At 43.8% G+C, this 25,268-nt stretch overlaps 1 protein-coding gene and 1 long non-coding RNA gene across 4 annotated transcripts in view; one reads left to right on the top strand and one right to left on the bottom strand.

Moving 5' to 3' along the window:
* Positions 1-17,920, top strand: part of LOC137327866 (uncharacterized) — an 80,996-nt gene extending 63,076 nt beyond the window's left edge. The window contains exon 3 of the long non-coding RNA XR_010964567.1: positions 17,626-17,920. This is a non-coding gene — a long non-coding RNA (uncharacterized lncRNA). The remainder of the gene's footprint in view (positions 1-17,625) is intronic.
* cars1 (cysteinyl-tRNA synthetase 1) overlaps positions 1-23,047 on the bottom strand; it is an 81,191-nt gene extending 58,144 nt beyond the window's left edge. Inside the window, exons 1-5 of one of the 3 annotated variants that reach the window (XM_067993738.1) lie at positions 22,965-23,009; positions 11,817-12,062; positions 7,692-7,783; positions 2,673-2,761; positions 1,757-1,853 (exon numbers count right to left, since the gene is read on the bottom strand). In XM_067993738.1, the coding sequence (XP_067849839.1) occupies positions 1,757-1,853; positions 2,673-2,761; positions 7,692-7,783; positions 11,817-12,062; positions 22,965-22,980 (540 nt within the window). In that variant the 5' untranslated portion in view covers positions 22,981-23,009. Of the gene's footprint in view, positions 1-1,756; positions 1,854-2,672; positions 2,762-7,691; positions 7,784-11,816; positions 12,063-19,497; positions 19,621-22,964 lie in introns of all 3 variants that reach the window. The other 2 variants (XM_067993740.1, XM_067993739.1) reach the window with 2 other exon arrangements.
* Between the last annotated feature and the right edge of the window lie 2,221 nt (positions 23,048-25,268).

Below are 25,268 nucleotides of genomic sequence, written 5' to 3'. Positions count from 1 at the left end.
ACTCCCATCTAGTGTGGAAGTAGTAATCAACCAACCAACCAGTGTGCATGCTGTGGCCACACTCACGGTAGAGATGCAACTCGGATATTTGTGGGCAACAAACCTCTGTTTAGGTAAATTACCTTGAGAGGCATTCAGAAAACCTCATTTATAGGCATAGACATGGGGGGGATAGGAAGGAGAGAAGGAATGGGGAGATTAACTACAGCAAATGTCTGCATACATACTGGAGAGGAAGGGATAGAAAAATATTCACTATAGCCTATGAGTGAACACAAATGGGAGGAAGAAAAAAAGATTCACAGGAGCCCATATGTGTGCACATATTCAACAATGAGGGGTGAAGGAAGGGAGGAAGAGATGCATCTGATCCTCAGTCGTTGGTAGCTTGCCATATTCACCATTGACTGTAAAGTGCTGTACAGATTGTTCCTTCATATTGATGCATATATGCAGGGGTGTGACATACACTAGTGAAATACAACAATATTAGCAGATGAAACAAATATAATCACAGTTTGGAGATACTAAGTCCTCACAGTGACACAAGTGTTTTCAGATACACAGATGGGCACCAGAGATTCAACTCAGAAGACAGAAAGATGCACATCTGGAGCTGACAAGCTCATTGTGTAGATCTCCAAAGTATCCATGGGCAGATGTGGCCAGCCTTCTAAACCTCTATGAGATTACAACTGAAGCAACACAAGAACAGCAGTCTTGCCTACTCCAGATCTTTATGTTTGCACCAGGAAAACAGGCTCTGCATCAATCTATAAATTCTGCACAGAATCCCAAAGCAAGGTTTCACACAATCCTTCTCCTACCTATGGAACCCTCCTCCAGATATATCAGTGAAATTTCACAAACGTTTCTCCTGCTTGTGGAACTCTCCCAGACAGTGCTGCCTCTGGAAATCTGTCCATAGCTTAAATAGAGTTAACCATCGCTGTTGATCCAGAGCTGTTGGAGCATTCATTGGAGTAAGAAAACCTGCATCTTGCCTTCTGGTTCCTTAGAATAATTTTCCAAGCCTTCTGGACTCTCATCAACCATCAAGGTTAAGTTTGAAATAATTTGATACTTGCTGAAGTTGCTTCCCACTTCAATAAAACAGTTTCAAGAAGCATTTTGTGCATGACTGCAATCTGAATTTAAATTAAGCAATTTGAAATTGCGCACACACAAAGCAAATGTATAGTAAATCTGCTGTGGTGTTGCTCACAGTTAGTAAGAGCAAACACTTTTATAACAATGGAGAGGGGGGAAATTATGCCATGTAGGGGATTATATCAGAGCCACTGATTTACAGTGATTGAATAAATCAAATTTAATTGTTAAAATGTATTGCAGGATCGTTCCTGGTGCTTTAGGGATCAAATTCCATTAATCTGTCCATTATTCTGTGAAAACAATAAATCAATTAACTTTATTTTATATATCCTTTTATCTACAGACTTCATTTTTATCATTTATCATTATTTAAAGCTGAGAATACACAGCGAGGTAGTATACAAAATGTACTAGTTGGACACAAGTATCTGGCATTTAGCACGCTGAGCTGCACGGGGACAGTCCTGAGCTTTGGCAGCACTGATGGAGGTGCTGGGGCAGTCCTGTATTCTAATATCATTGTGGAGGAAGAACCTGGGCTTTGGCAGAACCTGATGACAAGCTACTTTATTGGTGAAATTTAATAAAGAGTTAAGTTATTGTTGAAGGGCAGACACCAAGTGAGGTGACAACACCTCCTTACCTTGTCATCCACATCAGTGATGTTCATACAGTAGAATACGTTATATTTGAAGTAGTTCATTAGAGTCCGTCGCAGGATGTCAAAGGAGATGTAGGACCTGCAAAGGGAAACAGGCAATGGGTTAAAGCTTCAGTTCTGAGGCTACAACTAACAGGCTGTGCTAGTGCCAGACATAACAGGGCCTGGCAAGTTATAACAACAGCCTGGGTGATATCATGGGTTGAACGATCACAAAAGGTTGCTGCTCTTTTTTTTTTAAAAAAAGGCTACTTGTCCATAGCAGGCATCACAACCAAGCTTGTTCCTATCCTCATGCAAATGTCCCCACTCACCACTTTCCAGCAGGAGTCATTGGTGAGCAATCAGGAGCAGGAACCCTGGCTGAATTCCATCACCACCCCCCACCCTTCCCTCTTGCCTGATAACATCGAAGCCAATTGTAAAACATCTCCATCATGATCCCAGGTCAGCTAATTCAGCAAATGTGCAGGGATTAAACCTGGGACCTCCTTACTGTGTACGACTCAATGCCACAATAAGCATTTACCGAAGCCTCACAAGATGAATAGCAGCTGACAGCATACCGTGGTGGGTCACACCAGGCTGTTAATGCTGTCCTGGATACCGACAGGATAAGGGTGGTGGTGATGCCAAAAATTACAAGAAACTCTGGACATTGGATGGCTTATGAGCTATGAAGGGCATCAGTGTCTCTCTGTGCACATTTTTATTTACTACAACTAACTAATTGTACACCATTCATGTCTGTGCATAAAGAGCAGAAAGCTTTTCTCTACTGCTCCAAGTCATACTACAGTAACACTAAATTCAGTAGAATAGTTTGTGGAAGAAAAAAAAACTGAGCTGAAGAATTAGCAGAAGCAGCAATGGAATAATTAGTCATGTGGAAGATCACCTGGCATGTCCCATGTGCGAAGCATCATAAACAGTGGGCCCACAGCAGTACCACAATACCTGCTTCCCATTCTGAGGATGAAAGATCTCCTGACAAGAGACAAATATGTACAGAGGTTAAGAAACACAAGTGCTGTTGCTAATTTTAGAAGGCATATTTGAACCAATACATTATACATTAAGAACAAAATCACATTTCCATATATATTGGTGTATAAGGCGACCCATGTAGATGATAAATCTTCCTACTTTCCAGCCAAAAAACCTGAAATAAAACCGATGACCAATGTGAAAGATATTCCATTGTGCAGGGAGGGGGCCAGGTACCAAAGAGAAACTAACAGATGCTGGGGAGAAAGGAACAGGAACCAGTTAGAAGGGGGTTGTGCTTGAAAGTATGTTATAGACAGAAGTGGAACGAGTCAGGTGCAGGTGCGCTCCCTAAAGTGAGCTATGGCACTTCTTTACCTTGGGCCACCACCATGGCTGTGACCACAATTGTTTCCAGAGGCTGGAGTATTACAGCTAGCATCATCACAATCTGCCAGGTACTCCAAACCTGCATAGATTAACAATTTATATGGAGCGTCTCACAGTCATTGATATGATACACAAGGGCCAGGATATTTATTAGAATGGTACCAGGGATGAGGGACTTCAGCTATGTGGAGAGACTGGAGAAGCTGGGATTGTTCTCCTTGGAGCAGAGAAGGTGAAGGGGAGATTTGATAGAGGTGTTCAAAATTATGAGGGGCTTTGATAGAGTAAATAGGGAGAAACCGTTTTCACTGGCAGGTGGATCAGTAGCCAGAGGGCACAGATTTAAGATGTGGGAGTTTGTGGAGAGCAGCATGATCCCAGGCAACCACAGTAAGTGTCTTCAACTTGAGGAACTTCAGCTCAGAGTTGTTGAGCTGGAGTCCGAGCTGCAGACATTGCGATGCATCAGGGAGGGGGAAGAATTACCTGGACACTTTGATCCAGGAGGCAGTCACACCCCTATGGTTAGGTAGTAATTTAGATTTGGTCAGTGGTCAGGGACAGGAGGATGTGTCTGCGAGTCAGGCAGGTATGGGGACCCAGCATGCAGTGATGGAGGAGCCTCAGCCTTTGACCTTGTCCAACAGGTATGAGGTACTTGCTACCAGTATGGATGAAACCAAAGACTGCAGGGAGGATGGACAAACTGACCATGGCACCGTGGTACAGGAGGCCATTCAAGTGGGGGGAGTAAAAAGGAATGGGGTAGTGTGTTGGGGGATAGTATAGTCAGGGGGATAGATACTGTTCTCTGCAGCCGTGATCAGGAGTCCCGAAGGCTGTGTTGCCTACCCGGTGCCAGGGTTAAGGACGTCTCCTCACGGCTGGAGAAGAACTTGAAGCAGGAAGGGGAGGATCCAGTTGTTGTGGTCCACGTAGGAATCAGCGACATCGGTAGAACTAAGAATGAGGTTCTGCTGAGGGAGTTTGATGAGCTAGGGACCAAATTGAAAAGCAGAACCTCAAAAGGCAATAATCTCTGGCTTACTGCCTGAGCCACGTGCAAATTGGCGTAGGGACAAACAGATTAGATGGTTAAATGTGTCGCTGAAAGAGTGGTGTGGGAGACAGGGGTTTCAATTCTTGGGGCACTGGCACCAGTACTAGGGAAGGAGGGAGCTGTTCCATTGGGACAGGCTCCACTTAAACCCAGGCTGGGACCAGCATCCTGGCAAATCGAATAACTAGGGCGGTAGATAGGGCTTTAAACTAATAAGGGGTGGGGGGGGGGGGGGGGGGGGGGAAGGGTTCAGGTAAGGGTAATTTTATCAGTCTGAAAAGATCAGTTAAGGCTGACCCTCCTGCCAGTGGAAACAGTTTCTCCCTATTTACTCTATCAAAACCCCTCATAATTTTGAATACCTCTGTCAAATCTCCCCTTCACCTTCTCTGCTCTAAGCAGAACAATCTCAGCTTCTCTAGTCGCTCTGCATTGCTGAAGTCCCTCATCCCTGGTACCATTCTAATAAATATCCTGGCCCTTGTGTATCATATCAATGGCCGTGAAACACTCCATATAAATTGTTAATCTATGCAGATTTGGAGTATCTGGCAGATTGAGCAATTTTGGGTAAAAACAAGCAGAGTGTGACAGGAAGGGACAGAGTGTTTAACAAAGGTAATAGGGAGTTAGTGACTAAGGTCACATCAGAGGGAAAAAAGTAAAAAGTTAAAATTAAAGGCACTGTATTTGAATGCACGAAGCATTTGTATCAGGATAGATGAATTAATGGCACAAATAAAGATAAATGGGTTGGATCTAGTAGCCATTACTGAGACCTGGTTGCACAGTGACCAAGGTTGGGAACTAGGGTACTTGACTTTTAGAAAAGATAGGCAGAATGGTAAAGGAGGTGGGGTTGCCCTGAGAATAAAGGATGAGATAAAGATAGTGGTGAGAAAGGATCTTCGCTCAGAAAATCAGGAAGTAGAATCAGTATGGGTGGAGCTAAGAAATAACAAGGGGAAGAAAACATTGGTGGGAGTAGTTTACAGGCCCCCTAACAGTAGTTATACTGTTGGACAGAGTATAAATCAGGAAATCAGAGGAGCATCTAACAAGGGTAATGCAATAATCATGGGGGTCTTTAATCTTCATATAGACTGGGCAAATCAAATTGGCAAACGTAGTTTGGAGGACGAGTTCATGGAATGCATCCAAGACAGTTTTCTAGAACAAGGTGTCGAGGAACCAAATAGGGAATAGGCTATTTTAGATCTAGTATTGTGTAATATGACAGGATTAATTAGTAATCTTATAATAAAAAGGATCCTCTGGGGAAGAGTGATCATAATATGATAGAATTTCATAATGAGTTCGAGAGTGATGTGGTTAAGTCCGAAAATACGGTCTTTAATTTAAACAAGGCCAATTAAGTAGGTATGAGGGGCGAGTTGGCTAAGGTAGATTGGGAAATTAAAAGATATGACAGTAGATAAGCAATGGCGAACATTTAAAAAAGAGTTAATAATTCCCAACAAATATACTCTTGAGGAATATAAATTCCGCAGGAAAAGTGATCCAACTGTGGCTAACTAGAGAAGTTAAGGATAGTATTACATTAAAAGAGGCTAACAATGTTGCCAAAAAGAGTAGTAAGCTAGAGGATGGGGAGGGTTTTAGAAAGCAGCTATGGTTGACCAAGAAATTGATAGAGGGAGAAAATTGAATAGCAGAGTAAACTAGCAATAAATATAAAAACAGATAGTAAGAGCTAGCTAAGAAAATAAGAACAGAAGAAATAGGAGCAGGAGTAGGCCATGCACCTCCTTGAGCCTGCTCCGCTGTTCATTAAGATCATGACTGATCTTCGACCTCAACTTCACTTTCCTGCCCAATCCTCATATCCCTTGATTCCCCTAGAGTCCAAAAATCTATCGATCTCAGCCTTGAATATACTCAACGACTCAGGAATTCTCTACCCCAGAGGGCTGTGGATGCTAAGATTCACAACCCTCTGAGTGAAGAAATTCCACCTCATCTCAGTCTTAAATGGCCGACCCCATATCCTGCGACTATGCCCCCTAGTTCTAGACTCTCCAGCCAGGGGAATCAACCTCTCAGCATCTACCCTGTCAAGCCTCCTCAGAATTTTATATATTTCAATGAGATCACCTCTCATTCTTCTAAACTCAGGACAGTATAGGCCCATTCTACTCAATCTCTCCTCATAGGACAACCCTCTCATCCCAGGAATCAATCTAGTGAACCTTCGTTGCACCGCCTCCAAGGCAAGTATATCCTTCCTTAGATGAGGAGACCAAAACTGTACATAGTAATCCAGGTGAGGTCTCACCAAAGCAGTGTACAATTGTAGTAAGACTTCCTTATTCTTGTATTCCAACCCCCTTGCAATAAAGGCCAACTTGCCATTTGCCTTCCTAATTGCTTGCTGTACCTGCATGCTAACTTTTTGTATTCCTTGCACAAAGAATCCAAATCCAGCTGAATACCAATATTTAATAGTTTCTCACCATTTAAAATATATTCTGCTTTTCTTACCAAAGTGAATAACCTCACATTTCCCCACATTATACTCCATCTGCCACCTTCTTGCCCACTCACTTAACCTGTCTATATCCCTTTGCAAACTCTTTGCATCCTCCTCACAGTTTACTTTCCCACCTAGCTTTGTATCATCAGCAAATTTGGACACGTTAGAATCATTAGAAAATTTATGTCACAGAAGGAGGACCTTCGGCCCATCGTGTCCATAGCGGCCAAAAATGAACCACCCAGTCTAATCCCACTTTCCAGCAATTGGTCCGTAGCCTTGTAGGTTATGATACTTCAAGTGCATATCCAAGTACTTTTTAAATGTGATGAGGTTTTCTGCCTCTACCACCCTTTTAGGCAGTGAGTTCCAGACCCCCACCACCCTCTGGGTGACAAACTTTTCATGATGGGCAACTCACAACCTCTGGTTTGCTATTACAGTTCTATCAATAGGCTACTGTACCCACCTTCTAAAATATAATAATTGCAGTTTGCATGCAGTCATGCAATCATATAGCACAGGAGGAGGCCATTCAGCCCATTGTGCCCGGGCCAGCTCTTTGAAACAGCTATCCAATTCGTCTTACTCCACTGCTCTTTCCCCAAAGCCCTGAAGATTTTTCCTCTTTAATATAAATAAGCTCAATATTTCTCTCAAATAGACTGGTAATTTTCTCAACTGGTTCTCCATCTCACAGCTTGATGAGAGAATCTACTGGACACAGTGCAGACTGCTTAATTCAAATATCTATAGCAGGTTTCAAGACAGCAGCCAAACGTCTCCTTGGGGTGGATGAAGAAGTTAATCGATGGCGTAGCACAAGAACTACTTTATTGCAGGGGACAAAAATCAACATGAATGAGATAACGTTACTGTGTGTCTTTACCACATGTGAGGCTGTTGTACAGCCCTTCTCAATCATCAGGATTGGATTTATTCTGTCTCAGACTGTGGTATAGCCCTTTCCCATTATCAACACTGACCTTGCTACGTGTCAGGCTATTGTACAGTCGTAGTTCGGGTTGTTTCATTTCTGATGGCGGGGACCACGGTGGTTGGATTCTCTTCACTTTGGCTGAAAAAAAAACCAGGAACAGTCACAGGTCCCGTACAATCATCGTTGTTAGCTGCATCAGGGTCTATTTAATTGCTTGCAGGAGACTAGTCCGACAGTGTACCACAGAGCTGCGCAATCAGCAAAACATAAACGTGTAGCAGCCCAACACTACTAACAAGCTGCTCTTCTGGGAGAATTTATAAAATAAATAGAGTCATTTTTAATCAACTGACAAGCTATCATGTGAACCAAGGTGTGGTGGTCAACAGAAGTGGTTTAGTAGCCAGGTATACAGGGACATCTGTTTATTATCACACTGACGCTAATCCATTCATCAATCCTTTTCATACACTAAAATTTGGGTATCAATTACTGTATCAAGTGTTTCTTACATATGACCAGTTCAATGCTCAACTGTAAGCATTTAGGGAAGACTAGGATCATGCATATTGATTACAGTAAACAATAAATCAATGGTACAATAGCGTGTCAATTTTAAACACTGTAAAGAAAGTTATTCCAGCGGCTCAGTGGATAATGCACTGCCTGAGCCACACAGACAAAAAAGGTCCCAGGCTCAATCCCTGGTAAGTGCTGAATTAACTGATCTCAGACTTACTCCGTGGTGGGGATATTTTAAATAGCCTCAGCATTCCCAAGTTTTTGGGGCAGGGCAGCAATGGGCACGGTTCCTGCTTCTGATCATTATCCAGTGATTTCTGCGATAAAAAAAGGTGAATACAAAGGCATCAGGTGAAGACAAAAGGGGGTCAGTTGTGAAGGGACCTACAGTTGGATTGCCTGAAAAAAAATCACTGTTCAGGCTTACATGAGGAATGGGCACTTAAGTTGGGCACCAGAGGTTAGCTAATGTCCATGGAACTGTGCTGCACAAATCAGTGCCTTCAAGAGAGCAGGGAAAATAGCAGAGTAAGCAAAATCACAGTCATCAGTGGATTTAGCACATTAAATAGAACACTTCAAAGTATGAAGCATAGTTGGTAGAAGATGCAGATATTATTCAGAGACTTCTGTAAAGGTTACACCCTTGTTCAAAAAAGGATTTGCCAGTCAGTTTAACCTCAGTGGTTGGGAAGCTTTTAGAATCGATAATCTGGGTCAAAACTAATAGTCACTTGGACATGTGTGGATTAATAAAGGAAAGCCAGCATGGATTTGTTGTAGGCAAATCGTGTTTAATTAACTTGATTGCATTTTTTGATGAGGTAACAGAGAGGGCTGATGAGGGCAATGTGGTTGATGTTGCATATATGAACTTTCAAAAAGCATTTGATAAAGTGCTACATAATAGGCTTGTCGGCAAAACTGAAGTCCATGGAATAAAAGGGGCAGTGGCAACGTTGATATGAAATTGGCTAAATGACAGGAAACAGCGAGTAGTGGTGAACGGTTGTTTTTTGGACTGGAGATGGGTTCGGGTTAGGGTTAGGATTAGGGTTCCCAAAAAGTTGGGACTGCTGATGCTACTTACAACATCCCCACCACGGAATAAATCTGAGATCAGTTAATTCAGCATTTACTAGGGATTGAGCGTGGGATCTTTTTTGTCTGTGTGGCTCAGGCAGTGCATTATCCACTGAGCTACTGGAGCAACTTTCCTTACATTGTTTAAAATTAACATGCTATTGTACCATTGATTTATTGTTTACTGTAATCAATATGCATACTAGTCTTCCCTAAATGCTTACAGTTGAGCATTCAACTGGTGATTTGAGAGAAACAGTAGTGGTGTTCCCCAGGGGTCAGTACGAGGACCACTGCTTTTCTTGATACATATTAATGACTTGAATGTACAGGGCACAATTTCAAAATGTGCAGATTACACAAAACTCGGAAGTGTAGTAAACAGTGAGGAGAATAGTTATAGATTTCAAGAAGACGTAGACAGGCTGGTGGAATGGACGGACACATGGCAGGTGAAATTTAACGCAGAGAAGTGCGAAGAGATACATTTTGGCAGGAAGAATGAGGAGAGGCAGTATAAACTAAATGGTACAATTCTAAAGGGAGTGCAGGAACAGAGAGACCTGGGGGTATATGTGTACATACCTTTGAAGGTGGCAGAACAGGTTGAGAAAGCAGTTAAAGAAGCATACGGAATCCTGGGCTTTATAAACAGAAGCATAGAGTACAAGAGGAAGGAAGTTACGGTGAACCTTTATAAAACACTGGTTTGGCCACAGCTGGAGTATTGTGTTCAATTCTGGGCACCACACTTTAGGAAGGATGGAAGGCCTTGGAAAGGGTGCAGAAAAGATTTACTAGAATGGTTCCAGGGATGATGGACTTCAAAATCCTGGAACTCCCTTCCTAACAGCACTGTGGGAGAACCTTCACCACACGGACTGCAGTGGTTCAAGGCGGCTCACCACCACCTTCTCAAGGGCAATTAGGAATGGGCAATAATTGCCAGCCTCACCAGCGACGCCCACATCCCATGAACAAATAAAAAAAGTTAGGTGAATAGACTGGAGAAGTTGGGATTTTTCCCCTTAGAGCAGAGAAGGTTAAGAGGAGATTTGGTAGAAGTGTTCAAAATCATGAAGGCTTTAGATAAGGTAAATTAAGAGAAACCGTTCCCATTGGTGGAAGGATCGAGAACCAGAGAACACAGATTTAAGGTGATCGGCAAAAGAACCAAAGGCGATGAGGAAAAACTTTTTTACGCAGCGAGTCGTTATGATCTGGAATGCACTGCTTGAAAGGGTGGTGGAAGCAGATTCAATCGTGGCTTTCAAAAAGGAATTGGATAAATACTTGAAGGGAAAAAAATTTGTAGGGCTACAGGGAAAGAGTGGGAGAATGGGACTAACTGGATTTCTCTTACAAAGAGCCGGCATAAACTCAATGGGCTGAATGGCCTCCTTTGTGTTGTAACCATTCTATGAATTGTGTGGACAATGTATGAATGCATACATATAAATACATCAGTGTTTGTTGTTGCAATGTTGTGAAGATAGGTGGTGTAACGCGCTATAGTATAATGTGATGTGATGTAATGAAGATAGCATGTGGTGCGATGAGATATAGTTAAGTTAGCAGATGTGAAGATAGTAGGTAGTATGCTTTAAATTTTCACATTTTCACTCAGCTTTACATTTTTGCAACTTGATGGTTGAAAAAGTCAGTCTCCCTTTCACAAGTGAAGCAATGGAATTGAATATTTCATTTGACTGAAAGACTGAGTTATCCGGCGCATTCCACATCTCACAGAAACATCTGAAAGCATTTGACGTACACTGAAGTACATTGAATTGTGGTGGCCATTATGGGTCAAACGCAGCAATCATTTTATGCATAGTAAAATCCCACACACAACAATGAGATTCCTGACCAGTCAATCTGTTTTTCTGTGGTGTTGGTTGAGGGAATAATGTTGGCCAGGGTACTGGGAGAACTCCCTGCTCTTGCTAGAATAGCTCCATGGGATTTTTGATCGACATTTGGAACATGCTCCCCGAAAATGCCGTGGACGCAAGTTCAATTGAAATTTTCAAGACTGAGGTTGATGGCTTGTTATTGGGCAACGGTATCAAGGGATATGTAATGGAGTTAAGGTACAGATCAGCCGTGATCTAACTGAATGGCAGAACAAAGACGAGGGGTTGAATGGCCTACTCTTGTTCCTGTGTAACATCCACATGAACCACTGATACAGGCAGACAGGACCTCACCTGAAGGAGATCACCGCCAAACAATGCAGCACTATTTCAGAACAACATACGAAGGTCAGCCAGATTATGTGCTCAAGCTTTGGAGTGCAGCTTGAACCCACAACCTTTTGACTCAGTGACGAGAGTGCTACCGACTTAAAAACATGGATACAAGAAGTTGCCGGGTTAAAAAGAACGGGCGCTTGTTTTACCTTTTTAAAGAAAATGATAAAGACGCTGAGGTTTAAGGTAAAGAATGAGCAGTTTTTTTTTAAATTCCATTTCTGAGAAGGACTCACATGCAATGCTTGAGAAAATGATGGCAACAACCCAGCATGCATGTACTGTCTGTGGTTTCATGGATGCTCACTACTCACATGTGTGGAGTTTACAGGTCTTGGCATCATCTTGGGTGCAATCCCAAATTGCTGCAATGTGCCTGTACCACCGCACCACGTGGAAGTACTGATCAAGAGGCGGTTTTGGAAGTGAGCGGAATATCTCCACATCAGCTTGTGAAAATGTGAAGCCACCGATATAACTCCGTGCAGCGAGATAATCGTCCAGAGCCTTCAATCGACTCTCATCAGTGCTTATACCAAGGAGCTCGCTGTGGCAGTAAGCTGCAAAACACAAAGTAACTTCTGAACCACAGATTCTTATTAGCCTCTTGTCCTGGATCAGCACCAAATTGCACCAACAGACCAGTGCTATGCTGGCCCATACCTTCCCCTAACATCACATCAGGGTTCCACTGGAGAGCACCCAGCAGTTAGAAATGAAAGATGGGATTACATAAGTACAAGGTTCACAAAGAGAAGTTACTGTTATTTGGGGGAGGAAAAATGTTCTCACCTGTTTCAATGTAAAAAAAATCAGAAGGCGTATAATATACAATAGCCCCAGCTCAGTTCACATCAGGTTTGTAGCATACAACAGCCTTGTAATAGCTCACACCAGCAGCCTTGTAATATATATAAGGCTGCTGGTGCACCATGATTCCAATTTTGCCTTGGTTATGGAATTTCTCTTTTTTCCTCCCTTGCTCTCCTTCCCCAGTTTTCCCCATTGTAACTGTATTGGAAATAATCCCTGATGTTCTGAATTTGAATGGCATTGGCTAAACCAATTGTCAACAACCCATGGAAATGCACCTCGTTAATTCCCATGCGGATTATCTAACCCCTTAAATCCCAGCTCCTCAAGATGCATTTACACAAGTTTAGCATCAGCACGAAGTAGTTTCTATTTTGCACTGACTTAACACGTGGGAGGTGAATTTTGCAGGAGTTCTCGCTTGTCTGTCATGACATTGGAGAAATGAGCAGTGGGAATCCCAGACAAACAGCGTTATTGATGTTTTTCCAAGGCTTCCGTGGCTCTTCCAGCAAAGTTACAGCAGGCGGAGAGGAGAACCCCCTGCAGAAATTCACCCCCATGTAGTGTAAATCTGAAGTTGAGGCCTGACTTAACTCAAGGGCAAAGTGGTGCCAAGTACTCCCTCTGGATTTAAGCTGCATTTATGATGCAAGTATAGCCCAGTGTGAGGTGAAAGAGGTGAAATGTAAATACACCCTTATTCAAATGGCTTTGCAGAAGCTGAGTTCAGTTCAGTAGCTGCAGAGTGCAAGGTGTGAAATACATGGGGATTAGCATTTCTGAGGAAGGGTCCATACCCAAAACATCTCATCTGTTACATTCAGCTCAAACTGCACTTACAATACATAGTCTTTCCTTACCGTCCAAGACATGAAGTGTTCAGAATCCTGGCACTTTAAACAAAGCAAGCCATCAAGCAAAGCTGCTTTTAAACAGACCAAGGCACCCAATTCTTTCAAACCAAAACCACCAGTTTGAGCCAGCATTTTAAAAACATTATATTGTGGGAGTATTTTAAATATTATGAGACAGAGAAGCCCTGGAATCCTGAACAGAACTGCCACAGAATCTACATTTTCATGCCACAGAAATTGGCTATGAGGTGTTGTAGAATCCTAGGGGCCCTGAACAAACAGTAGTCTTGCCTCCATTCACATCAAGAGGCTTGCAATGTATGTTGCTCCCTCCACCTCCCACGTGCGCGCACACACACAGGAGTATCTCACTGTGTTCAGTATGACATTGGCAACATTTTTTTTTATTAATTAACAATTACAGAAAATTAGTCATTATTTTCAGATGCTGGCAATCCAATTATGCAGTAGGAACTTGTCGAGGCTGCTGCATTACAGGTTGCTCTGGTTTGCCTCCCTTCTCTTCTGAAATGGGTGAACTTGGCAAGATCTAGCAGCTGCGGAACAACGCCATTTTTCATTGGAAGGTGACAAATGTAATTTTAAACAAGCGATTTAAAAGGGAAGTGGGGGACATAAAAGTCAGGAATAATTCATATAAATTAAACCACATTTAACTAACAAACCTCATAGCAAACTGGAGAAGGCTCAACGAGTAATATTTAAACTTGTCTTTTTGGTATACAGAAGCCAGAGGCGGATCTTTTAACATCCACAGCTAATCTCCCATGGTAAGCCAGAAGATATGTTGTTTTATAAGGAAAAGGAGTATTATACCATGCAATGCACAATGTGCTAATATGGTGCTGTGCATAACCTGGTAAGTCCGCTTTAGGCCCCCACAAGGTCTAACTGCTGCATATGGATACATCCTGGGGGAAATTAAAAGTAAATTACTGGGGAAGTTTCTCTGTAGTTTGGCAGCTACTTGTAGATCCCAAATTCTTGTCAGAGTAAACCACAAGGAAATGACAAATTTCTATCTCTGTTTTTAAGTGTGGAACAGTAATTTACATGTGACAAAGTGTCTGAAGAGCAACATTAGTCTCAAATCTGCTTTTATTGCTCGTGAATCATCTCTGGTTCTGGTTACAATAAGTAAGAGGATGTGCAATTTTATACAGTCAGGAACATTATGCCATGTAAAGTGTCGGTGTATGTCTCTTTAAGCGTTAGTTAGTATCACTCGAATCTGAGTCAGAAAACTGTAAGTTCTAGCCCCACTCCAGGATTTGAACGCATAATCCGAGCTGACACTTCAGTGCAGTACTGAGGGAGCACTGCATTTCAGATGGATATAAAAGACCCCATGGCACTATTTGAAGATGGGGCAGGCCTGGTGTCCCGGCAGACGTTCATCCTTCAACTAACAGCGCCAAAACAGATTAACTGGTTATTGACCTCTTTGCTGTTTTTGGGACCTTGCTGTGCATAACTTGGCTTCCGTATTTGCCTACGTTACAGCAGTGACTGTACTTCAAAAGAACTTCTTTGGCTGTGAAGCACTTTTGCATGTTCCAAGGACATGTAAGGCACTATATAAATATAATTTCTTTCTTTTGTTAAAACAACAAAATCTAATTGCAGTTAAGTAAACACTGCGTGGGCTTACAATGATGTTAAATAATTACTTCAACACCCTGGCTCCAGTATTTTGTGATCTTAAAAAGTTGCTTTATCTTTTTCTTTGAAGTGTGATACAGAAGGTTCAATGTGACACTTGTAGTCTCGCACAAGTGTGTTAGACAGGAAATGCATGCTAACCCTCCATTTCCTCTCCAAAGTCCTTGAACGTGTTATCGCCTCTCAAATCCGTGCCCACCTTTCCCGCAACTCCATGTTTGAATCCCTCTGATCAGGTTTACGCTTCTGCCACAGTACTTAAATGGCACTTATCAAAGTCATAAATGATGTCCTATGTGACTGTGACCGTGGGAAACTATCCCTCCTCATCCTTCTTGACCTGTCTGCAGGCTTTGAGATGGGTGACCACACCATCCACCTCCAATGCCTCTTCTCCATCGTCCAGCTGGGTGGGACTACGCTCACCTGGTTCCGTTCTTATCTATCCAGTCGTAGCCAGAGAATCATCTGCAATGGCTTCTCTTCCCACTCCCGCACCATTACCTCTGGAGTCCTCCAAGGATCTATCCTTAGCCCCTCCTATTTCTCACCTACATGCTGCACCTTGGTGACATCATTGGAAAACACAATGTCAGGTTCCACGTGTACACTGATGACACCCAGCTCTACCTCAACACCACATCTCTTGACCCCTTTACATCTCCGATTTGTCACACTGCTTGTCCGACATCCAGTACTGGATGAGCAAAAATTTCCTCCAACTAAATATTGGGAAGACCGAAGCCATTGTCTTCAGTCCTCACCACAAACTCTGTTCCCGAGCCACTGACTTCATCCTTTTCCCTGGCCACTGTCTGAGGCAGAAAACAGAGCTTTGGCAACCTTGCTGTCCTATATGACTTTGAGCTGAGCTTCCGACCACATATCCTCTCCATCATCAAGGCCGCCAACTTCCATCTCCATATCATCGCCCGTTTCCGTCCCTACCTCAGCTCATCTGCTGCTGAAACCCTTATCCATGCCTGTGTTACCTCTAGACTGGATGATTCCAATGCTCTCCTAGCCAGCCTCCCATCTTCCATAAACTTGAGCTCATCCAAAACTCTGCTGCCCGTATCCCAACTCGCACCAAGTCCCGTTCACCTATGACCCCTGTGCTCGCTGACCTACATTGGCTCCCAGTCCGGCATCACCTCGATTTTAAAATTCTCATCCTTGTTTTCAAATCCCTTCATGGCCTCGCCCCTCCCTATCTCTGTAACCTCCGCCAGCCCTTCAACCCTGAGATCTCTGCGCTCCTCCAATTCTTGCCTCTTGCGCATCCCCAATTTTAATTGCTCCAGCATTGGTGGCCGTGCCTTCAGCTGCCTAGGCCGTACGCTCTGGAAATCCCTCCTTAAACCTCTCCGCCTTTCTACCTGTCCCTCCTCCTTTAAGACGCTCCTTAAAACCTACCTCTTTGACCAAGCTTTTGCTCACCTGTTCTAATATCTCTATATGGCTCGGTCAAATTTTGTTTCATAACGCTCCTGTGAAGTACCTTGGAACGTTTTACTACATTAAAGGCGCTATATAAATGCAAGTTGTTATATTATGAGTAGATGTCCCATGGCGATCGGATACACTGTTTTATAACAATAGGGATCATAGAATCATGCAGCACAAGAGGCCATTCAGCCCATCGTGCCTGTACCAGCTCTCTGAAAGAAGATGTTATGTGATATAATGCTAATGTATTATCGGCCCACTGATTTACAGTGAGAAAGTCAAATTTTGTTTTTGTTACATGGTATTCTGATATTTTCAGGATGAATTCCACGATCCTGTCCATTATTATGTGAAAGCTGTAAATCACTGCCCTTGATTGTATGCTGCTGGCTGAGGGAAAAAAATGGGTGATGAAAGTTTTTTCAAAAAGCAATTGGATTGGTTCAAATCCTCCTTTTAAAGAAATTTGCCTATAATTAAAATTACAATTACTAGATTGAAATCATATTTAATAAATTTGCACGTCAGCCAATCAGGTGAAAGAAATTTAAATGGATGCGGGACAAAATTGGATGAGGTGGGGGGGATTCAGAGATTTGCATTACACAGTGTTAAATTTCAAGCGTGATAAACATCTGAGACAGACATCCAAAGCATGTCTGGCAGGAATTGCACATATACAAAGTTTTTATAATATTATTAGCTGATTTCTCATGGCATTGCTCCTGAGGAGTTGGAAGACGCAACATTTTATAAGGAAACATATCTTTCTTGCCATTGCTGCTGGTAAATGAGCAGATAGGTTGTTTGGAAGAGAAGTGCTGGGTTTTTAAGATTGTAGAAATAGTAAAGAGGGCCAGGCAACTGGGCAGTTTTGGGTGGTTAGTGAGTAGTTCAAAAGAAAGGTAGTGAGGATTTAGGGGATAAAGGGTACTTGATGTAGGAGTGAGTAGTAAAGGGTCGGTGTAAGAATATTGGACAAATTGACATAATTTTCTTAATGCTACTAACATCACACTGTGCGGCATATTTCTCTGAGTGTGCAGCATATTTTGCTGAGTTGTAAACTGTTAACCTTTGACTACAGCTGTCCCTTATTACCCTCACTAAGGTTAAAAAAAGAGGAACAATGACCCAAAAAGCAGAACAATAATGCAAAGATAGTGATTAGACCAGGACAATGACGAGATAGCTAGACGAGTGCATCAAATAAACTGCCACCTTGAAAAATAATCTTGCAACGGATCTTGTGGATAGATGAGTAATGTTAAAACAAGCTGATCATCTTTAACTCTTTGAAAAACAACTCTGTTAATCTAAGGGTCTTATGAACATTGTGTGAGGTTCCTGCCAGGAGGACATAAAAGCCCAATGTCTTTTGAGCTTTTGGCAGAGGAATCGGCAAAGTCCACCCAGCTGACAGAAGTAAACCTAGCTGTCATGAAGATGACACGTCAGAAGAGCGTCTGACTATCATAAGACCTCAGTCGGAAAACTTGAAATGACCACGTCGCCAACTTAATTATGAACTCTGTCCACAGATCAAACGGGGTAATATTATTTTGATATTTGTCTAATATTTCATACTTTTACATGTTTGATTTAACTATTGATAAATGAGACTTTGATTACCGTTTGTTGTCATGTCCGAATCTGTAACAATGGGGAGAAGCAGTGAGTAGTTATGGGAGTAAAGTATTGAGGCAGTATGGGGGTGGGGGGGGGGTGGGAAATCGAGCTAGGATGAAGTAGTTGTGGCTGGGGAAAGTGAAACCTTTTCCATTGTAAATTCCCGTGTTCACAATTATAATAGAAACTGCCTATATAAATTTGTCACACTGTAATTACACCTTCCCAATAGTGGAGGTGTTGCAGTAGTAACATAAAAATGATGGGCAAACTTATGACTTTAAAATGGGGTCTGAATTACATATGAATTTCCTGCTCCAACTATCCCCCATCCTCTCACCCCACTTCACTTGGTCTTGAATCCCCATGTGCAATGCCATAGGAGATCAACTATTAATAAAATAACCATAAACATCACCAACATAGGTTTACAATAAAATAAATAGAGATGCTTGATCCCAAAAGAAGATCAAGACAAATGCCTGAACCACTCTCCCTCTCCAGCTCCTGCCACTCTACTTCCCTGCCTCCCCTGGCCACAGTTCCCCATCTTGAAATCAGACCACGTTGGACATCAGAACCACACTCCACACAATGCCGTGAGAGAGATATATATACACAACTATATATTTATTACATTTAAGTATGACCTTCAAGTACAACACACTGTATATTAGCTATTAACGATTAAAATAAATACAATTCCAGTTCATCAAGAAATTATTTTAGAAAATGCAATAGAATTTATGTCAGTTGAAGCAAATTGTGCCAATTTAGTAGTGAAACCAAGGTTGCATTGTGTAGATTTAAATAGCACTGCATTCAGCATTATGCTCATCTTGGGTGCTACAGAACAATAAAATGCATAATTGTGCCCATTATGTAGCAATGCAAGAACCATCAACTGGGGAAAGGTGGTTTCATACCATTGTTCCTACATTACAAAAGTGACTACATTTCAAAAGTACTTAATTGGCTGTAAAGCGCTTTGGGACGTCCTGAGGTCATGAAAGGCACTATATAAATGAGAGTCTTTCTCACTATATGTTCAGTTGAAGAGTTTCAACCCTGGGAAGAGGACATACAGACACTCAAGATGGTGTGTACAGGATTTCCAAGCCCACAATCTTCAACCCTGTTCCAAACAATACAGGAAGTATACTGCCTGCCTGCACTGTCCCCAAAACAGTACCAGCACCAGCATAATCCTTGTGTTAATCAGATTTGATAGCTCCAGTATTTATTCTTTCCGACTGATTTTCTCCCCTCCTCTAATAAGGCACCGACTCTTCCGGGCTATAGATCCATGGAAACTGGCAGTTCACGAAATGGCCATTCTTCATGTTCAAACCTAGACTGTGTGTTGAAGACTATGTAGGACATGACAGCTGAGCCCAATACTATCCTCACACAACATCAACACACACCTTCCAGCCGAAGGCACTGGACAGTGATCAAGTGCAGAGTCCCAACTGCTGTCTGACACATCAATTAGCTCAGCACAGACCAGGAATTCAATTTGGGACCAGCGTCTATATTGTTTAGTATCACGGGTGCCCCCTACCTGCCTATGGAACAGTCTGTGAACACTCACTGCTCAGGATCAGCTATGGTTTCTTGGCTACTTGGGCAAGATACAGAAGGGTGGTTGCATATCCATTGAACTCATATCGGTATGAATCAGCAGCTTTAGGAGAGGGGAGGGGAGGAAAAAAATAGAAGAAGAATAAAATCAGATTAAATTTTACAATGGACAGTCTCCTGCAGTAGACTGTATCATGATGACTGTATAACAATTAGCTTTGCGCACAGAACCAAATCCACTGACAATTGTTCAATGCTCCCACAGTAGAAAAAGCTCCCCTTTAATATCCCTGCAAAACTTGAGAATAGATTTTGTCGCATGTTATTTAACTCATACTGCCACAATAACAAAGGGGTGGTGCTTGGCTCATTTATACTGCAGCCGCACACATTTCAGCCAGTAATCAAGACTAACATGCAATATGCTATATTGCATAGCTGTGCAAAAGGTACTGTGGTCATAAGTAGAAGGGATACCAAAACGAGCCAGGTGAGTGATGTGGAGGGGGATAGCATTATAGTAGGTACAACACAGGAGGAAGCCATTCGGCCCATCGTGCCTGTGCCGGCTCTTTGAAAGAGCTATCCAGATTGTCCCATTCCCCTGCTTTTTCCCCTTGGCCCTGTAAATTTTTACCCTTCAAGTATTTATCTAATTCCCTTTTGAAAATCACTATTGAATCTGCTTCCTGGGGAAGTGTTATTCATTACAGGGTTCCTTTATTAGAATTGCTAAAATGAAGCTGAACCACAACAACTAGCGTAATGAGAATTATAAATAGTAAATGGACATTCAGGTGGGATAAAGGAAAATACAGAATTAGTAAAAGACCAAGCAAGAGAAGAAATATAAATCATGCAGTTCTAGACAAGCTACATGCTGATGATCTGTTGGCACAGTCTTCGTTACCTAGACACCGACTCCATCCCTCTCCCTGGTTACTGTATGAGGCTGAACTAGACCTTCTGCAATCTTGCTGTCCCTATTTGACTGAGCTGAGCTTCCGACCACATATCCTCTCCTTCACCAAGACCACCTACTTCCACCTCTGTAACACTGACCCGTCTCCACCCCTGCCTCAGCTCATCTGCTGCTGAAATCGTCATCCACTGCCCTTGTTACCGCTAGACCATTCCAATGCTCTCCTGGACAGCCTCCCACCTTGCAACCCCCCCCCCCCACCCCAAGTAAACCTGAGCACATCCAACACTCTGCAGCCCATGGCCAAACTCGCATCAAGTCCTGTTCACATTGGCTCCAAGTCCGGCAATGCTTTGATTTTAAAATTCTCATCCTTGTTTTCAAATCCCTCCATGGCCCTGTCCCTCCCTATCTCTGTAAACTCCTCCAGCCTTACAACCCTCCGAGACCTCTCGGCTCCTCCATTTCCAACCTCTTGCGCAACCCCGATTTTAATTGCTCCACTATTGGCGGCCGTGCCTTCAGCTGCCTAGGCCCAAAGCTCTGAAATTCCCTCCCTAAATCTCTCCGCCTCTCAAGACGCTCCTTAAAACCTACCTCTTTAACCAAACCTTCACCTGTCCTAATATTTCCTTATGTGGCTCAGTGTCAAATTTTGTTTAATAACACCTCTGTGAAGCACCTTGCGATGTTTAACTAAGGTGCTATATAAATGCAAGTTGTTGTTGCTTTTGTTTCTGAGAAAAGAATCCTCACTGTTGCTCACTGACAATTCCTGTTCATCAACTCAACTCAATCCCAACTATGGCATGGAATTTGCTCCAAAAATAACAGAGAGCCAAACAGTGCTCACCATTGTTTAAGAGCAAACCAAAGAGCAACTTCCAGCGAGCATACGTGCGCAGTCAAACGCGGAAATCCGGAAGTTACTCTACCAGATGCCTTGTTCATCTGAAAGCTACTCGGAAAGGAGATCTTGCCCGCTGGAATAAATGGATCAGGGTGAAGTTGCTGCAATGTCAGGCTGGAAACGAACTAATCTACACAGAAAAAGATACACTCGGATTTTTAGGTCTCAACTAACTTTTAACGGCATGCTAAGTATTAGTGACTGCCAAACAACCCCATTGGCACTGAAAATTAACTCATTCCTTCAGATTTTAATTGTTGTTGGTCATTTAAAAAAACTAATTTTTTTTACCTTTATTTGTCTCTTTTATCGATCTTTTAATTCAATATTGCTTACCTTTGCTTTATTTTGCTTTCTCTAACTGATTTTACATTGAATTTACTGTTGTAGCTTGCACTTCCTGGTTCTGACTGCGCGGCTTGTCAAGGATGCTTCAATCTGATTGGTTGAGGGAACAGAGCCATCCTTTCCCCACTTAGACAGCTCAAAGATGCCCGGGAGAAGACGCTGCACTTTTTGCAGCTCACCATTTAGAGGGAGTTCATAAAGAACATAAGAAATAGGAGCAGCAGTAAGCCATATGGCCCCTCGAAGCTGCTCTGCCAATCAATAAGATCATGGGTGATCTTCTACCTCAACTCCACTTTCTTGCCCTATCCCCGTATTCCTTGATTCCCTTGGAGTCCAAAAATCTATTGATCTCAGTCTTGAATATACTCAACAGCTGAGCAACCACAACCCCCTGGGGTAGAGAATTCCAAAGATTCACAACCCTCTGAGTGAAGAAATTTTTCCTCATCTCAGTCATAAATGGCCAACCCCTTCTCTTAAGTCTATGACCCTTGGTTCTAGGCTCTCCAGCCAGGGGAAACAGTCTCTCAGCATCTACCCCTGACAAGCCCTTTCAGAATCTTATATGTTTCAATGAGATCACCTCTCATTCTTCTAAACTCCAGAGAATATAGGCCCGTTCTACTCAATCTCTCCTCAAAGGACAACCTTTTCATTCCAGGAATCAATCTAGTGAACTTTCATTGCTCACCGATCAGAGCAAATTCCCCGCCAATGTGTTGTGACACATTCTAGAACAAAAAATACCCAAAGGTGACATCTGATTGTGGGGTCGTGATTGTCCAAAGCCTCGAAACCTGTCAATGTTGTCAGAGCTTTTAATGGAGTCCCAAGTATATTTTATTAAAAAAACATGCCCTATTCCGCGATCACCAGCGCGCAGTTCCTCCTTCACTGTGGAGAGTCTGAGGCTGCAGCACAGGCCGGGCAGGTGCTGCAAGGAGCCCGTTTTTTTCTCTCCCAACGAGCCGCAGGACTTGCAAGGGGCTGACGACCAGCTGGGCATGAAGGTGCACGGTGCTGGCCATTAGGCTAAATCCATGGCCAGACCCCGGCAGCAATCCTAGTGGGTCAGGTCCCGGCCCGGCCCGGCCCACTCACTCACTCACTCACTGCTGTTCGAAACCTGGTCACTTCCCCAGCCACAGAATGGGAAAAGCCACAGTGCTCACTGCTGTACCCAGGGCCAGGCCTGTCTGCTCATTTGCTGTAGGGTATATCGGCCTGGCGAGCTCTCCCGACCCCCGGACGGCCCGTCACTCACCCTCGGCTCTCTCCATCCTGCTGGCAATGCTGATGCAAGAAGCGGTACAGGACCGGAAGTTACGCTACATCTTTACCCCCCCCCCTCCCCTCCCCTCCCCCTCAATCAGCTGACGCACTCTCCCATTGGCCGCGTCTGCCGTGGAGCTTTCGTCACCAACCGCTCGAAGAGGGCGGGGCCAATTGAGCGGAGTAACCATGGAAACAGGTGGGCGTCGCGCGCCTGTGCGGTACCGGCAGGTTGTCCACTGAGCCAGCAGGTAAGAGCACCTTCGGCTGGCGAGGGCCCTTTAAACATTCACCGTACTATTAACGGGAGTTTGTGCTTTTAGACGCAGTCATCCAACCTGTAGAGGTGGTTTCTCGTAAAACTGGCACAAATGTGTCTTTGGAAACCACATTGCAGCATTGGCCCAGAATTTGCTGGAGCAGGGCATCTCACAGACTGCCCTGTTTAGGAACATAGGAACAGGAGCAGGCCATTCAGCCCCTCGTGCCTGCTCCGCCATTTGATAAGATCATGGCTGATCTGTGATCTAACTCCATATACCCGCCTTTGGCCCATATCCCTTAATACCTTTGGTAGCCAAAAAGCTATCTATCTCAGATGGAGGCTAGCCTCCTCTCCATTGCAGACATTCCCGCACTTACCTGCGCCACTATCTCAGATATTCACACACATTCCACTAATGCAGGAGTTGGATTCCTCCATCCTCTGTGCTATTGTAGAGAGTGTGCGTGGCACCTGTCCCAGTACCTCACAAATGTGCTGCTGTCCCTCGATCATTCTCCTTTTAAAGGATGGCCCCTGGGGTTCAACATCTGCGTCCAGCTGAGCAGAGCCTGGAGAGGAGTGCGCCCACCGACACAGACTCTCCACAGCTGCCCCTGCCACCTGTGTCTGCTTGTGCTCACTTGTTTGTGGTGACTCACCAGGTGCTAACCCATCTAACTAACCGAGGTGTGAATATTTGCTCTGGTGGATGGCTTGCTAAGATGTGACGGTGCGCCCTCAGAGGCCGGGAGCTCCTCTGAGGAATCGCCCTCTCCCATCACTGCGGTAGTTGAAGGGCCTGGAAGAGAACAGAAGGCAATATTAAGCATCATCACAAATGTGTAATGTTGCGATGAGCATACTGAGGTGTTCAATATGCCAATCATTGTTAACATCAATTCATATTGTGTGTGACGAATGTTAAAGTTGTGTCACCAGACATTTGGGGGGTGCCAGTCTCGGCATCCCCAATGGACAGGCACTCGAGGGTGCAGCTGATCTGCAGGGCCTCCTCCTCCGCGTCTGTGAGGACCACTATTTGTTGTGGCCCCCCCAGTCCTCAGCCTCGCGCATGCATTTTGCACTCTCTTCTACTACGAGGGGAGAAAGTACAGACGTGTGAATGAGTGAGTGAGGATGAAGTGGCCAGCCGATGAATGCATGAAAGAGATGCATCAGAGGGTGACTATCAGACAGAGACATCACATTGGATCTGGATTGGGGTGAGTGGTAGTGGTGGGTTCACAAATGGAGAGGTGAGGAAGTACTCAGGAAGTGAAGGTAAGTTGAGGAAGAGCCTTAAGTGGGTGTGAGAAGTGATGTGACGGAGTAGTCTTGGCAGTGCAGAGTGATGTGTGTGGGGGGGTGGGGTGATGTGCAACATGGAATGCAGGAGAATCAGTAAGTTTGCTCACTTTTGCTGACCTAGTTAGGACATTGAAGCACTTCCTCACTGGACCCAAATACGGGATATGTTGCTCTTGCTGGTGACCTCCTCTGCCACCTCAAGCCAGGCCTTCTTGGTGGCAGAGGCAAGGCACTTCCGCCTGTCGGCCAGGTAAAATAGTTCCCTCCTCCTCCTCCTCATCCCGGCCAACAGCACCTCATGTGAGGCGTCGCTGAATCTTGGAGCTGGTTTGCCCCTCTGCTGCTCCATTCTGTCTTCATGCTCCTTGCTTCATCAAAATCCATTAGAGCAATGGGCCTGTAAATCCAGACGTTCCAGCTGACAGTAAGTCAGTCTTGCTGTCCGCTCGCTGCGCAGCTTTCGGACGGCAAACCTGGAAAGAAGGTTAATGGCCACCAATTAAGTCGCGATCGCGTGGGGAACGTTAAGTTTTTAGTATTCAGGCTACCCGCACTGTCATGCCGCTGGCATTTTAAGATCGTGCCCCTGGAGTCAGAGGAACAAAGGGTACAGGCTGGGGTATATGGCTGGAGAAGATTCACCAAATAGAAAGTAGTGAGGTCATGAAAAGAGTTGAAAATCTATTCAATGGAGCAAGTAGAGTTGGGTGGGGATAACGATGA

This window comes from Heptranchias perlo, chromosome 12 (assembly GCF_035084215.1).
Source record: "Heptranchias perlo isolate sHepPer1 chromosome 12, sHepPer1.hap1, whole genome shotgun sequence".
Lineage (NCBI taxonomy): Eukaryota > Metazoa > Chordata > Chondrichthyes > Hexanchiformes > Hexanchidae > Heptranchias > Heptranchias perlo.
The sequence above is the reverse complement of the archived record's forward strand: the minus strand, read 5'-3'. Positions and strand labels throughout refer to the sequence as shown.